Source organism: Anoplolepis gracilipes, chromosome 10 (genome assembly GCF_047496725.1).
Source record: "Anoplolepis gracilipes chromosome 10, ASM4749672v1, whole genome shotgun sequence".
NCBI classification, from domain to species: Eukaryota; Metazoa; Arthropoda; class Insecta; order Hymenoptera; family Formicidae; genus Anoplolepis; species Anoplolepis gracilipes.
Window position 1 is genome coordinate 6,491,548 of NC_132979.1, and position 15,204 is coordinate 6,506,751.

General features: G+C 39.3%; 1 protein-coding gene across 4 annotated transcripts in view; it reads left to right on the forward strand.

The window, feature by feature from the left end:
- Retn (retained) overlaps positions 1 to 15,204 on the forward strand; it is a 104,222-nt gene that overhangs the window by 71,662 nt on the left and 17,356 nt on the right. For all 4 annotated transcript variants that reach the window (XM_072900969.1, XM_072900971.1, XM_072900970.1 and 1 more), the window contains exon 4: positions 6,180 to 6,252. In XM_072900969.1, the coding sequence (XP_072757070.1) occupies positions 6,180 to 6,252 (73 nt within the window). The remainder of the gene's footprint in view (positions 1 to 6,179; positions 6,253 to 15,204) is intronic.

Here is a 15,204-nt window from a genome sequence, read left to right on the forward strand (position 1 = left end):
CTTCTGCTGTTTAATAAAAATAATTAAAACGTAAAAAATACAGCAGGAGAAAGCTTCGAGACAGTGCGAATGAATCGGTGGGGTAACGTCAACGATTCCGCTTGGAAGCTCCTTCGAAGCTGGATCCGTTCAAAGAAAGACGAAACGGACACGAGCTAAACCTCATTCGGATTAGAGCCTGCTCAAGGACACAACGGTGTGAGAGAGGACGGGTCTTTCTTTCTTTCTTTCTTTCTTTCTCTTCCCGCGAGACGATATCGGGTGGGATAAAGCCGATTGATTTCATCCCTATAATGGGAATTCGCGAAGCGGATCCCCTTATTTCGAGAAAGCGACGGTACCAATCGGTTTCCGCCTCGCATTTTCTCGTTTCCTACAAAGCTAGCGATTGTCGGTATTACATGTGGCACTCTACTTTTATTCTAGTGCCATTCATCTCGATATACAATTATCGTTCAAAATTGATCGATATCGATTTCATTTGAGTCTAATTAATTTTCTCGAAATTATTGTTAGCACGAAAGCTGCAATTATAATCTCTTTTCATTATGTCGTGTTGTATAATTATTCAAGAAAAATAGACAACATAATCTGCACAATTTAGGAAAATTTGAATTTACTTTTTAACATCTAACTTTTTTTCTTATTAATTTTATATGCAAAAAACAAATTAATATCTTTAGAGTCGTTTCTAAACTGTAGTCTAGCTATCTACGTGCAAAAATAATTCTGCAGAAGACATACAGTCAAGTAAAATAAAATAAAGACAAATTCTTACATTGCAAGAATATATATATATATATAGTTTATTTAAATATATAATAGTGTTATTAAATTAAAAACTGACGGAAATAAAAAGTAGAAAAATAAGAAACGAAAGAAAAATTTCAAAATTCTCTGTGTAATTTGAAAATCTTACAAATCAGTTTTATACACTATAATTTTCAGTTTTCTAAATTTTTTGAAAAGAATTTTCAGAAAATTTTTAAATTTAAATAGAAAAGTGTGGATTCTAATGACGCGCAGTAAACACGTCTTCGCGATTTCTTGGCATTCTCCTTATCATGGTATTTTGCCTATAGGATTTTTAAAGAATGTTTTCATACACAAGAACCTGTACGTGCTCTCTTAAAGCGTAGCGATTCGAGATGCGGCGCGATAACCGGCGCGGGTGGAGTTTGCTGGATGTGCGAGAGAGGGAAAGGAGGGCCGGGCCTTCTTCTTCTTGGGCCGCACGTTGCTCATTGTCAGGACGTTACGGAGATTTTATAGGAGCGTAACGCACACAGCACTGTACGCGCCGCTCGGCATAATAACGATTATAATTGCCCTCGCTGTCTTTAATGTCCTGGAAGCGAGTAATGGTAGGCGGCTATTATGGCCGCTCGTATAATCCGCCGCGATCTCGATATCCCCCATTAAAGATTCGGCCGAGTTTCCAACCATCAGCGGATACACCATCTTACACTTATCAACGAGCTCGTTCATTCAGCTTACGCTTATTTTGCTTTGAGAAAGATATTACATTTCGTCGTTGACGATCGGATTAAGACGAGAGCTGTCCCTCGATAGAGATTAATCGAGAAAATATCTTGTTTATGGAGCCTTGCTCGCTCGAGGGAAAGCGCCCTGGAATTGTTTTACCTTCTCAATTTAAACGGGAGAGAGTAGATTCTTCATCATCGGGAGTCGAGTATTTTGTCGGCTTTCTTCTTTTTTTTTTTTTTTTTTTTTTATATATATAAAACGATAATTCCACTTGCTTTAATGATAAAGCGCTTAAAAGCGTTTTACTTTTATATAAGTGTGTATACACTTTTATTTATTACAATACATCGATTTCTCTCTTTGACATATTTACGCGCTCGAAATTTTATGTTTGCGAAAGATTTTTATAAGATAAAGTTTTTTCTGCTGTGTCGTCGGAATTGCATCACACTACATTTGCGCTTTAACGACCTCTCGAATCCCTCAAACGAGCGAGTACCGTCGAAGAGACTGGGCGATAAAATTTTTATTCGCACGTTTGTGTCGTAATTCAACAAGCGAACCTGCCGCGGGGTCGGGCGAATTAAAATATATCGGGGAATGATTTAATAATAATCCAGCCGCTTCTCACAAAGGGGCCCAAAGGACGCAGATTAGTCTATAAATTAGTCGTTCCGCCCTTCGTGCACGTACTCTTAGTATGCTGCAGTGTGTACCGGCTACACACATATTTCCCCTTTTTATATCATTTTTATAACTCTCGGGCAAACGATAAAAGTTGCCGGATTACGAGCCCAATTAAGTCGATACGATTTTCGTTAAAATGTCAGCTTTATTCTTATTAAATACTGTTATATTATACGATCCTCTTAACATTAAATTTCATATACGGTAGTCGCACGAGTCGAAAGATGTTTCTCTTACTTTTCATCTCAATTTAATAGTTATTTTGATATTTAAGTAGCCAAATCATTTTCTGTTAAAAATCATTTAATTTGTGTGATTTTAATTTATCTTCTTTTAAACTTTTTAACGAGAAACTGTCTTATTTTACTGCCTATTTGAGGTTCACAATAGGAGAATAATTCCTATATATAAAGTAAATCTATCGAAATTCTTTATAATAAAATTAATTATTATTAATTAAATATAATTATTATTATCATCATTGTACATATAATTGAATATATAAATTAAATCAAAATAAAATCAAATAAATATGAGAAAATTGAGTTTGACAATGGGAGTAAAATTATAAATTTAGATTTGTACAAATAGATTCGCGATCTTTTGTGTCCCTGGTGCGGGAGTCAACGTTCGAACCAATAATGTGTTATCACGACAGCGTGACGAAGGTCACTGTGCGCCTTCGCACGAAGCTGTGACTTCTTCATGGTCGTGGTTATCTGTCTCGATCTCGACGAGAGAGAGAGAAAAAAAAAAAGTCGGCTGATTACGTAAGGCTGCGCCCGCTTCCGTTTTGCGGGCCGAGAGACGCACCCTTAAAAGAGGTTTACGGCCGGAAGTCGCGAACCCTCGTGTGCACGTTCGCGGGGGCGGATGCGACGTGACGCATTATTTCTCGCCCGCGCGTAACTTTTCTAAGTACACGGACCCAATTATGTAATTAAGATAATAAGTCGACGTGAGTGTGTAGGTCCAGGCTCTTGTGTCTGCCACGACTTGTTTCTCTCCCTTCTCTTTTCGAGCGACGCTCGGCGAGCCACGTATGGAAATTTTACATTATCATTATCCGTTTCAAGGGAGCGTGAGACATACGCTTGAAAATATTGTAAAGTATATATTGTAATATACGTATGTTGCGAAAGGGTTTTTATCCTCGGTAATAATTTACGAGATACGACATGAAAATTCAGTTTTACATATACTTCTGATTTATCAGTGAAGATTACATTATTATCAGATTATAAACAAAGGTATTCTTTATCAGGCAAAGAAAAGTAAACTATATATCTCTATAAAAACTATAAATTAGCTCGGCATATACTCTATGAGAAAGAGAGAGAGAGAGAGAGAGAGAGAGAAAAAACTCTTCTCCTTTGCTTCCTTTTGTGAATCGAATCGACCATCTTCACATTTCGAAGAATGCAATCAATTTGTGATACACTAGACGTCTAACTCTCTTGTCTATGAATATTTAATGTAATCTTTCATGAAATTAAAAATCGAAATTTTAATCATTTATTACAATTCGTAATGATTGAAAGTAAAAATTAATAGTCTCGTTATTTCTTCAAGTTCCTTTTAGACGATTATAACTCTCGCGATAAAATTCGAGACGGAATTCGACTTATATATAATTTTATGTATCGCGTATAACATGGAAAATGTATTTGACGAGACAAAACGTACACATCCATCAAGAAATGCGACAAATAAATACTTAATTCCGTCGCGGATTATAGATTGCGTAAAATGGACGAACAAACGAACAATCTATTGGAAAGCAAAGGATAAAAATGTTAAACGTATAGCCTATTCGGCCTGTACACCCTGTATGTACATATAATCACGGCACCTTCGAGTCCGTTAGCGTTACTAAGCGCGGGTACATCGATCATCGGCAAAGTTGGCTTGCCCGGGACGAAAGTCGTCCGATCAACCGACGGTCGTATCAGGAATTATTATTCACCGGCCGTCAGTGGATGAGAGAAGGAGAGGGCGGGGCCCGTGGCGCATGCATCATCGAGAGCAAATTCCGTTGCCCCGTCCTTTATTTTACCACGGTAGTGAGGTATAACACGCGGGCGGACACGTAGGGAAGACGAGCGAGGAGAGAGAGGGAGAGAGAGAGATAAAGGGAGAGCTGCTCTTCTCTCCCCTGATCCTCACGTGGCCGCCGTCAGTCCGCTTAACTGTAGATCAATCAATATACCTCGCTTGAACCCTCTCTCGGTCCCCACCTCTCTTGCCTTTTACTTCGTCCTCTCCCTCCGGCTCTGCCCCTAACGAGCTCATCGCTCGTGTAGCCAAAGAAAAAACACGAGAAAGTGGTACAAAATGGCCCTTGAGAAATGCTGTCCGTCCATCCGTTCGTTTCTTCGTTCCTGCGATCTCTCGCTCATTCCGTTGCTTCATCCCGTCAAGGGTGTAATGGGCGAGATCGGGTGGAGAGGGGTGAGAGCGAGGAGGAGATCGCCGTGGAAATTGAACCGAGGTAGACGGACGGCGATCTCTCTCTCTCTCTCTCTTTCATTGATTAACATCGATTAACAATCCGGCTGCACGTGGTGCGCTGCAGCGGATCGTCGAGCAAGCACCTGCCGCTGTAGAAACCTCTCACGATGATCTTGTATGGTGCGTGTACATATGGCGCGTCGTGTGCGTGAGTATTGTGTATATTTCGTTTTGTCGCCGTACATCTCGTGCGCGCTCGGCATTTTTTCCTCGTGACAGGCGTTGACGTTTACGTCTTCACACGCGGCCGCTGCGTTTTAACGTATTACTTTCCATTCTCGAGCGAACCGAACGAGCCTCGCAGCGATATCTTCGTTAATTAACATCATCGCTAACGAAATGCGAAGGTTCAATCAATTAGACTTTAGATTGTCGGCGTCGAATGCAGGAAGTTAATTAGCCCGTATTATTTTCAAATAGATACTTTATTATTCGACATGAGAAAACTGTGTGCGATACAAGCATAATTAAAGAAGCGTTCGTCAAGTTCGCCGCTGCAGCTTGAGCAATGTGCCTCGTTTCGCAATTATCGACTTTTTCTTTTATTGTTACTTTAATAATCTACAGACACAGCAGAGGGCTAGGCGGAAAACTAGATAGGATGAACGGCGAGCGCGAGGCAGCGAATTAATTATCATTCACCCTTGGGTTAAAGACAGTGTTGCGAAACAGCGCGCGATTAGTCGAATGAAATTTATCGTCCCGGTAAATGTACGAGCCGAGTTGAATCGCGAAGAGAAAAGAGGAAACGGGCCCGTCGAAGGAACGTTTAAGGGATGTGCCGGGAAAGCGCCGGAGAAAAAGAGACTGCCGGGAGAGATAGACTAGGATGAGAGGAGCGAGCGAGGGTGGACGGGACTCGTATTATAAAAGCAATTAGGAGGTCTCAGATTAGATATAGCACATCGTACATAACAAATATGATAATACGGGCCGCTAGCCCCAAGGGGGTTTGGCTTTCGTACGGGTTTCTCGGCGAGGGTTTCGGGTTATGAGGCAGGTTAAACGGAATCATTAATAATCGGAGCTAACTAATCTGCCTGTCGCTATGAGCACACTTGTTTCACTCCTGTTTTTATTATTGCGCCGCGAGGTAACGTTTTATTCTTCCGATCGGAATGAAAATAGTATCGCACGGTTTTACAAAAAAAAAAGCAAAAAAAAAAAGGCGCACGCGACACGTAAGGTTCGTCTCGATTGTTTTTTTTTTTTTTTTTTAGTATTTTTTTATCTAATTAATTATATCGAGCCAACACAAAGTTATTGTCGAAGATACACAAAGTATAATGTAACGATTGATTTATAATGCATTATTTGGAATGCAGAGATGCATACATTATCGGGTATACAGGATGTCCGGCTATCGTCACATATTGAAATTATCTCTGTATGAATGACACACGCATGGCGGGACACTCTGTATATACGAAACAGTACTGTGTGTCTTACAAATTATGACGCAAGTCATTTACCTTGATTTCTTTCTGTTTCAGTTGTACGAGATTGACGATAATCCTGAGCGGAAGGAATTTCTTGACAATCTCTTCACTTTTATGCAGCAGAAAGGTAAGGATCTATAAACAAATTAACTTGATCAATCGATGGAATAGGAAAATAACGCATAACTAGTCTGTTAACGATTCCTCGACGAGATGTGTGTCGCAATGTGTGTTTATATTACAAATATTGATCATTCTCGTAATGTATTCAAGGACGGCACGTTCACTGATCAAAATTTTTTCCGCCTACGAGATTCCATCGATATTTGTCAATCCCGCAGAGATTGAAAAACGTACGGCAAAAAATTCGGAAACGCATGCTCCGAATTCTTTTATATATTTGTATGTCTCTCATTTATACAATACAATTTAACTCGTAAATTATCAAAATTCGCTTTTCTCGTTGGAAAAATATAGACTGTTCGAAATACTGAGACAGGGTGTATACTCTCGGGAAAAACCTGGTATTCTCAAGGAATTCTATTATATTTTCAAAACCATGGAATTCTCAAGGAATTCTAATATATTTTCAAAACCATGGAATTCTCAAGGAATTCTATTATATTTTCAAAGCCATGGAATTTTCAAGGAATTCTATTATATTTTCAAAACCATGGAATTCTCATGGAATTTCGTTAGAATTCGGGGAATTTTTAAAAATGTCAAAGAAGTACTTATTTAAAAATTTTTTTATAATAATTTAAAATATTTTAAGTTTAAAATCTGCTTAAAATATATATTTTTTGTTTATGTCTATATAAAATTGTTTAAAATATATGTTTTTTTTATGTCAAAAAAATGATACGCTGAAATAAATAAGCTTATTTTAAAATTGCATCTAAAAATATTTTAATTTTACCTGGAATTTTGAACAAAAATACCTGGAAGATTCTGGAATTTTCAGGGAATTTTTTTACAGAATTTGAGTATACACCCTGTGAGAAATCCGATGGATAATAATTATTATCAGACGAGTGGAAATTGAATCAGCGATCAAGCCAACTCTCTTCGACGACGTTATTCCGCAAATTTGTTTGTATTCGCTGCTTAAGCCTGTCGACCGTTGAGAAAGATACACACGTGTGACTATCCCCGACCCGCATCTCGTTTCCTGCACACGTGGATTTTCGTAGCCGGCCGCGCCGTAAACGTCCACGTGGTTAAAAGGTTCGATAACACGTTGCATCTGCTCGGATACCGCGAAGCACCGAAATTAGAATCGACCAACGAGTCGGAACAACCGACGCCCGTGAAATCGCACGTTTTCTCACGTTTTCTCACGCGTGTCTGATAGCGTTCGCGCACTTTATTTTATCGTCCTATGAGGAAGATTTCAATAAAATCTTCGTAATATTGGCGCAAAGACTCTCTGCTCGTGCTTCTTGGCGTGAATTTTTCCTCTCTATTTTTGTTTTTTTTTTTTTTTTTTTTTTTAATTTTAGTTAAAGTTTTTTTGTCAAAATTTTAGAAAGAGGATTGATCCGCGGCAAATCGCGGCCTCCGAAGACGGTTAGACGATGAACCGGAAACGTCGGGCTCTAATTATAAACATGGCGACTTCTCGTCCATCAATCAAACCCGCCAGTGATGCGTCAGTGCTTCTGTTCTTTTCGCTCTTTTTCTCTCTTTCTCTCTCCCTCCCTCCCTCCTTCTCTCTCTCTCTCTCTCTCTCTCTCTCTCTCTCTCTCTCTCTCTCTCTCTCTCTCTCTCTCTCTCTCGCCCCCTCTTCGTTTCTCTAGGAAGCTTGTGGCGCAACTTTGAGTCTCTGAGACAGTGCTATTATTATGCCTACCTCCCTAGCAAAATAATTAGAGTCGATCGGATCAACATATCCGTTTGTCTCCTTCCAGTCGGCCCCTCCATCGTAATATTTTACGAACAGTAATTTAGAATGATAGAAAGCACCAAAGATGCTAATTGATCATCGTTTAAAGCGATAAAGTTGACATTGGTTGAACTTGGAATGATTTGACGTTACATCACTAATTGTAAGTTTGAAAAATTGGAAAGATATCCAATTAAAAAAGTCTGGCGTGTCGAGAAAAAAAAAGAAAAGAAAAGAAAAGAAAAGAAATGAAATGAGAGAGAAAAAGAATGCGAGAGCGGACGTGTTATGAATGAGGAATATGACGTATCACACGATGATGCGCGACCGTACGTGGCGTCGTTTGTTTCGCGGGTTATTATACTTCGTGAATGGTAATAACGAGTCGGGGAGACCATAAATCCTCGAGGCGATCAATGCCGATTGATCTTTCGATTCGCCCGTAACGCGGCTCGATTAAAATCGCGCGCGCGGCGAAGGGGAAAAAGATAAAAAGGCGAGATCGAACGCGCGTATCTCGATGTCTCTCGCGGGTAAAAGCTTGAAATATATATACGAACCGACGTATAGGGGGACCCCGGTCGTCGGGCCCCCGGGGCCCTCCCGCGGGGGCCGCGTTATTGTACCCCACGCACGCAATAATTCAACACTAACGTAACGCATAACACCTTACTACGTCAGTGGATATAAAAGACCATTCATCATATTCGGGTATATTAGTCCAGCCACCACCAATTTGTGTTTGCTATCATCGCTCTCGCCCAACTCTATATAGGCGTTCTTGCCTCTTTTTAAATATACAAATTATCGCGATTAGTCGATTACCGCTTTCGACTACGGTGGTGATTCGTTTCGTGTTTCTCGTATATGATACTTTTCGCGAAAAAGAAAAAAATGACGTTTCCTCCTGTGGTGTGTTATGTAATAACGTGTATTATATTAATCGGATAATATTTCACACGGAATTTCAACATTAATTGAGTCTTATATTGCACATAAAAATTGATTATTTTATACACGGTTCAGCTCATGTAAATGTAAACACCTAATATATCGAGAGTAAAACGGAATGCTTATTTAATAAATGAAGATGGCATTTGACGACACAACAAAGACAAATCGTTTTCTCCATAATCTTACAAGGTGTCATTCTCTAGTCTAGTAACAAGTTCTATAAATAACTCGATACATTCCAAGTAAACAGCTGCAATATTCTACTTTGTTGCAACTTTCTCCGCTATAGTGCCTAATGACTGTGTAATAAATTTTTACACTATATATATATAAAACAGAAATAATTATATAATATATTTATCGATAATCATGTATTACTGCTTGGAATAATAAAGCTATATGGAAGTTGTCGTTTAACTTTACGAGAATAGTTTAGATTGCGTTCTAATTCTGGTATGATAATTATTTCCAATATAACGATACGAGCATAATATTACATGAAGAAATAAACGAGCCTATAAAGAGCATAAAGTCCTGGAATTTTTAATATTAGCCTCGTGTTTGCTTTGCGCTTCGTACTCGACGCCACGCGGGGACAGCTCTTTTTCGGGGAATTTATCTTTTAATGACCTTTAAATCCGGCGCCGTTAATAGATATTACCAAGGCCATTCTGCAACAAAGTGTCCGTGTCCCGGCTTCGAACCCGCCGCGACGAAGGTATTCGTATATCAAAAGGACCGACGAGGCACGCGGAACGCACAAATTCGCGCAACATAACTTTGGCCGATAACTTTGCCGTCGAGGAGAACCGGTTCGCCAAAGTCAACACGTAACCCTCCCCAGGACGCGCGATCCAGAAAATTCCTCCAGAGGGGATCGATGTTGCGAATGGGGTAAATGAAAGCGAACGGGAAACGCGTGCGTCAAACTTAATTAAAGCTTTGGAGAATTATATACTCTCTCCATAAAAAACGTATGTACGCGAAATTTTCTCTTCCCTTTTCTTTCGCGATTTTTCCGCCGCCCTTCTTCCATAGCTTATTGTTAGTTTATGCGCGGAATTTACATCTTTGCTCGCGCAAAAACTAGATTTTGCACGGGCGTTCTTTATTTATCGCATACATTGCTTAGCTTGAAAGAAAGAAAGAAAGAGAGAGAGAGAGAGATAAAGACCGACCTGTTATAAATCCCAACCCATTTAATATGTAAATTTCGCCACCTCCGACACAGCCCGAGGTCTGCATTTACTTTCTTCTTTACTTTTTTTTTTTTTTTTTTTTTTTTCTTCCCCACCAACACGAACGAGTTTCAATCGCCGATGTAATTCATACTGCGGCGGGTGACTGCGCGAGTAATGCCATTCCTCGTCGAATACGTTATTATCTTTATTTCCCTCTTTGTTCATCTCCTCGACTTCTCGCACAGTCTCACACACACCGTACACGCAGATATATATATATATATATATTTGCATTCCTACAAATGTATGAAGATATAAGAATGCAAGCGAACTAATGAATCTTGAAGATTTTATAAATCTTCAAAGTAATATTGTTTTTTTTTGCTAAATATTAGTAGAAATTAATTCTCTCTCTTCTTTTACACAGTATCTCGAAGTCAGATATCCTTTTAATAGCAAATTCCTTTTAATTCGATGACAATATTTTCTTAGCAAAAATGTGTCAAGACGTTAATAATTTTCAAGCTGTAAATAATTTAAAAAGAGAAGGATTTTTCACAAATCAAACATTTTATATATCATATGTAAAATATAATTACATATATGATAATATAGAATTATACACAATAATAATAATAAATGAAACGATAGTAAAAGTAATTTACTTGAGATATATTTTTGATAATAGAATTCAGGGGATTAAAAGAAGAGGTGACAACAGAATGTAAAGTTTTTTTTTTTTTTTTTTTTTTTTTGCCACGACGCCGCTTGTAAAAATGATGATAGATCGGCGAAAAGATGCTTTCGCGCTCATTGTCAGCGCGAATTGATGGTCGCCGAGTGTAAAAGTGCATCGAGCGGAGAGCGGAAAGCGCGTTAGGCCGCGTTACAGCCGGTTCGGAAGGAAAAAACGTCTTTTTACTCGCGCGCGGCGCGAGTAACGCATTAACGCGGCGGAGAACACGTGTTCGGCACGAACACTTCTCGCTACACACTTGTGAACACGCACCGCGTACGTGACGTCTGCATATACACAAGATATTACATTAGGTTTTCATAGGCGCACTCCCATTTTTTCACTCCTTCTTCTTATCGAACGAACGTTGGAACCTTTTCACATTCGGAGCGATAATATCGATGAAAATTTCGCAAGAAAAAAAAGGAAGAAGAACCCTCTCCCTCCTTCAAATTAAACTAAACGCTCCGTGTAGTAGAGAGGTAGCAAGGGCTTCGCTTTCGTGCCCGTACCCGTAAATTAAAGGGGGCGAACGAGGGAATCGGAGAGCACACGAGCGGGAACTAGCGTGAAATTGAGCAGCCGGGCAAAATCCGCGGCGATAGCTTAACGTAGTTATCGTGCCGAGCAGCCGTTTTACTTTTGCTCTACCTTTTATCGTTAGTGTTAGTACTAGGTCTCTGTAGTCACTTCGCATGCGTAAATCCATCCCCTCGTCTTTCCGTGTCGGAAAGAGATTCGATAGTACACGCGCGCGAATCTGCCTACATGGGTCGCGATTGTGAGAGACTCGTGCGTCAGAAAATGTTTTCATTGTGCGAGGAATAAAGGAGACGACGCGATTCGCCAAGTGGGCTGACACACGATTTGCTCGCTCTCTCTCTCTCTCTCTTCTTTCCTCCTCCCAGCTTCGCTCTCCTATTTCCTTATTATTCGATATTTTGTGCCGGGGGCACGTTCGTATATGCCGTTACTCGGTAACTGCACGCCCGTCACGGCCCATTGCAACTAGTTTGAGTGTTTGACTTTGCCTCGCAACAGCGAAAGCACAACGCGTCCCTCGCGCGAAAATAGGTTCCCTCCCCCGTCTGTTTGACGCGCGCGCGAGCCGATATCTCGGCTATTTCTAATGCAAATTTCTAATGCAAATTAGATTGGCCGACGCTATCGGTGATTTGTAAATGGGTTCGCGAATCGGCTTTATCGACGCAAGAGTTTATTGAAAGACGACGCTTTTTCTTTTCCGTGTAAAAGTACATACGTCAAAGATTCTTATATATCTAGATTTTAAATAAAGCGATTTATACAGCGAGTCTCGCAGGATTGAACTACTGACATTCAATGTCAAACATTCTCACCGATAATAATTTTACATTCATTTAGAATAATTTTTCATTTAGTTGTTTTTTATAGGCTGACTATAAATTGTTTAATTAATTAATACAACTTTCTATTGAAAGTGAGAATTGAAGCGGCTGCAATTATTGCGAATTGCGTTTAAATTGCATTTTTATTAAAATTGATAATATTTATAAAAAAAAATTAAAATTCCACTTATAAACTTTTAAAACATAAAAGCTTGCAACACATTTTAACGTTAAATGCAATTTCACAGGATTAAAATCAAAACTAGATTGAATCGAGACAACGAGAAGCGGTTATCGTTGATTAACGGTTAATGGGAAACAGTTTGACAGTGCGTTGACACATTGACGGTGACATATATGTATAATGTGCGTAAATTTTAATTCATTTAACAACACCCATATACTCCGGCGATGTCGTATTGAAAATGTTACCGCTAACGTCTTATAAAGATTTCAAAGAACTCTCTCTCTCTCTCTCTCTCTCTCTCTCTCTCTCTCTCAAAGCGTTATTCGTTGAGTCTTTATTACGTAATAAATATCGAAATTCATACGCATTAAAACCTTTACCGAGAATCGATCTTCGACCGGTCCGAGGGACTGGCCTATAAAAAAATCGTTTTCAGGTCGGGATAAGCGCGGATAACGTTTACGGGAAACTTAGAATATCGCGTGTGGAGAGAGCGATCAAATCGATCGGAGTCCAATGACAGCTCGCCAATGTCTCTTATAGACATTTTATATACGCGAGAGAGATTATACCGGTCCCTCTCTTCGTACACCTCCTTAACACCTTCGTTTATACCTCTATTTGTATCTCGCACCGGCTCCAATGTCGTTTTATCGTCTTTACGACCTTGTCGAGCAAATCGACGAGCCGGTGTAGACATACATCGACCAGGCAATGATCGGTGAGAAAGAAAGAAAGAGAGAGAGAGTCAATCCATCCTGTCCATAAACCCTCCCGGCCTCGGATATACCTCCATAAAACGAAATAAAGTCCTAGCACTGCGCCGCCGATGGGCGGGCATTGTTCCTGCGGGTGATGGATTTCGTCTCTGACGGATCGGCCGCATAAAACCTCCGTTCAAATGCTTTTCTCCGAAGCGCCACTGCGGAGCCAATACGGACATTTTTTTTTCCTCTCCAGACCTTCTCAACGAGGTCTTGATCGTGACCACCGGTCGGCTTTCCAAGGGTCTGCAGAAAATCAAGATTACTGGATTAAAGGATCGTTCTCGCTGCGAAGTTATTTTGATAGAAAAGCAAGAGAAGAAGCAAATACCACAGGGACAGATTCTTCTTTTTTTTTTTTTTTTTTTGCGTTTTTACGAAATGCACCCAACTTACTAATTATGTAACTGCTTTTGCCCGTTTGATAAACGTTTCGTGATCATCGTATTCGCAGGAGTTTCGTGATTCAAGCGTTCTCATTGAACTTTAAGAATATTTGATCAGATTTTGAAGCTGATTTGTAATCTTTTAATATATAGATCGATTCGTTTCGATAAATAATAAAAATAATTTTTAAAAATATTAAGTATAAAGTAATTTTTATATTTTATAATTAATCATTTTCTTCTGAGAGAGAGACGGCAGTGACATATCTATATAAAATAGAGATAAAACTCGGCAATAATTATATTGTACAATTATCAGGATATCGCTCGCTTTTCGTAGAAGGTTCGTGATAAATTTAATTCTGTAGCTCTTCTCTAAAAAGGCGAGCAATCATCACTAATTGTTTGAAATCCAGAATAATGACGTATCTGCACGTCACTGATTGATACCCTGCGGCAATGCAGCTAGGCTACGCAAAAATGACGCTTTCGTGCAGCAAACCTGAAATTCTTCCGACATTAATTATTATAATGCGGATTTTTGATTGGTATCCAAGCGAACCTTGTCAGAGCGCGCTATCTCGAAACAGGTATCTGAGGCAGGTATCTTTTCTTCATTCAAAAATTCTACAAATTTTGCCGCGTCTCCCATCGATATTTTTCTCAACGCTTTTTCCTCCCTAAAAATGTAAAAGATTGCAAAATATAATAAAAAATTGATCTCTTGCTCTTTTTTTTTTATATCAGACATACAAGAATCTGGACTGACTGCTGTGTATATCTGGAGGATTATTCATACATTTTCTTCTTATGAATTTCCCCCGAATCAAAGTATTTTTCTCTTGCTTTCTTCATTTTCACTCTAACATTTATTCTGATACTTTAAACAGTCAGAACATGCTCTTTCCAACTATTTATTTTTTCTGATCAGAATCGTATACGATGTTGTATTCGTGCAAAAGTTGACCAGGATTTTTACCTTTTTTTTTTTTGTATTCAAAAATCCTCATTACATACTATTCAGAACCCTTAATAATCAGCATTCAAAGTTGACCTTTAGAAATAAATTTCCTGTGGGTGATTCTTTTCGAATAGAAGAATAAGTTGGACAATTTTATTTGGTTAAGTAAAAATGGAACTTTTTTAGTCCCTCTTCCGTTGGAAAGATCCAAACTATTCTACATACTTGTTGTCATTTTGTCCAGCTTAAAACTTTGTTTCGACGAACGTCAATAAGGTACTGCAATTACTCTCAAAGCTAATTATGTAGACATGCTAGTGCCTTGAAATTTCAAGCGATGAACATAGCTGTGATATCAATATCAAGCTTTATATCCAATAATTTGCAACCAAGAGATGACATTGCATTTGCAGGAAAAAAGTCAGTCGCCCTAGATTCTCGACATATTGTGCATCCCTTAAATCTACTCGACCTCTGTCGACCGTCGCGGATAATTGAATTTCTATCCCGCGCGTCTCTACGTGACAGTTATGGTTGTTAACGTGGGAACGTTACACCTGTCCAATTAGTTATTCACTCGCGCGGGCGCGCGCCCGCTCGTGTGTTCGACCTACATTTTCCAGTAGCGGACAGGTGACCGGATGGCTTCCAGCATCCA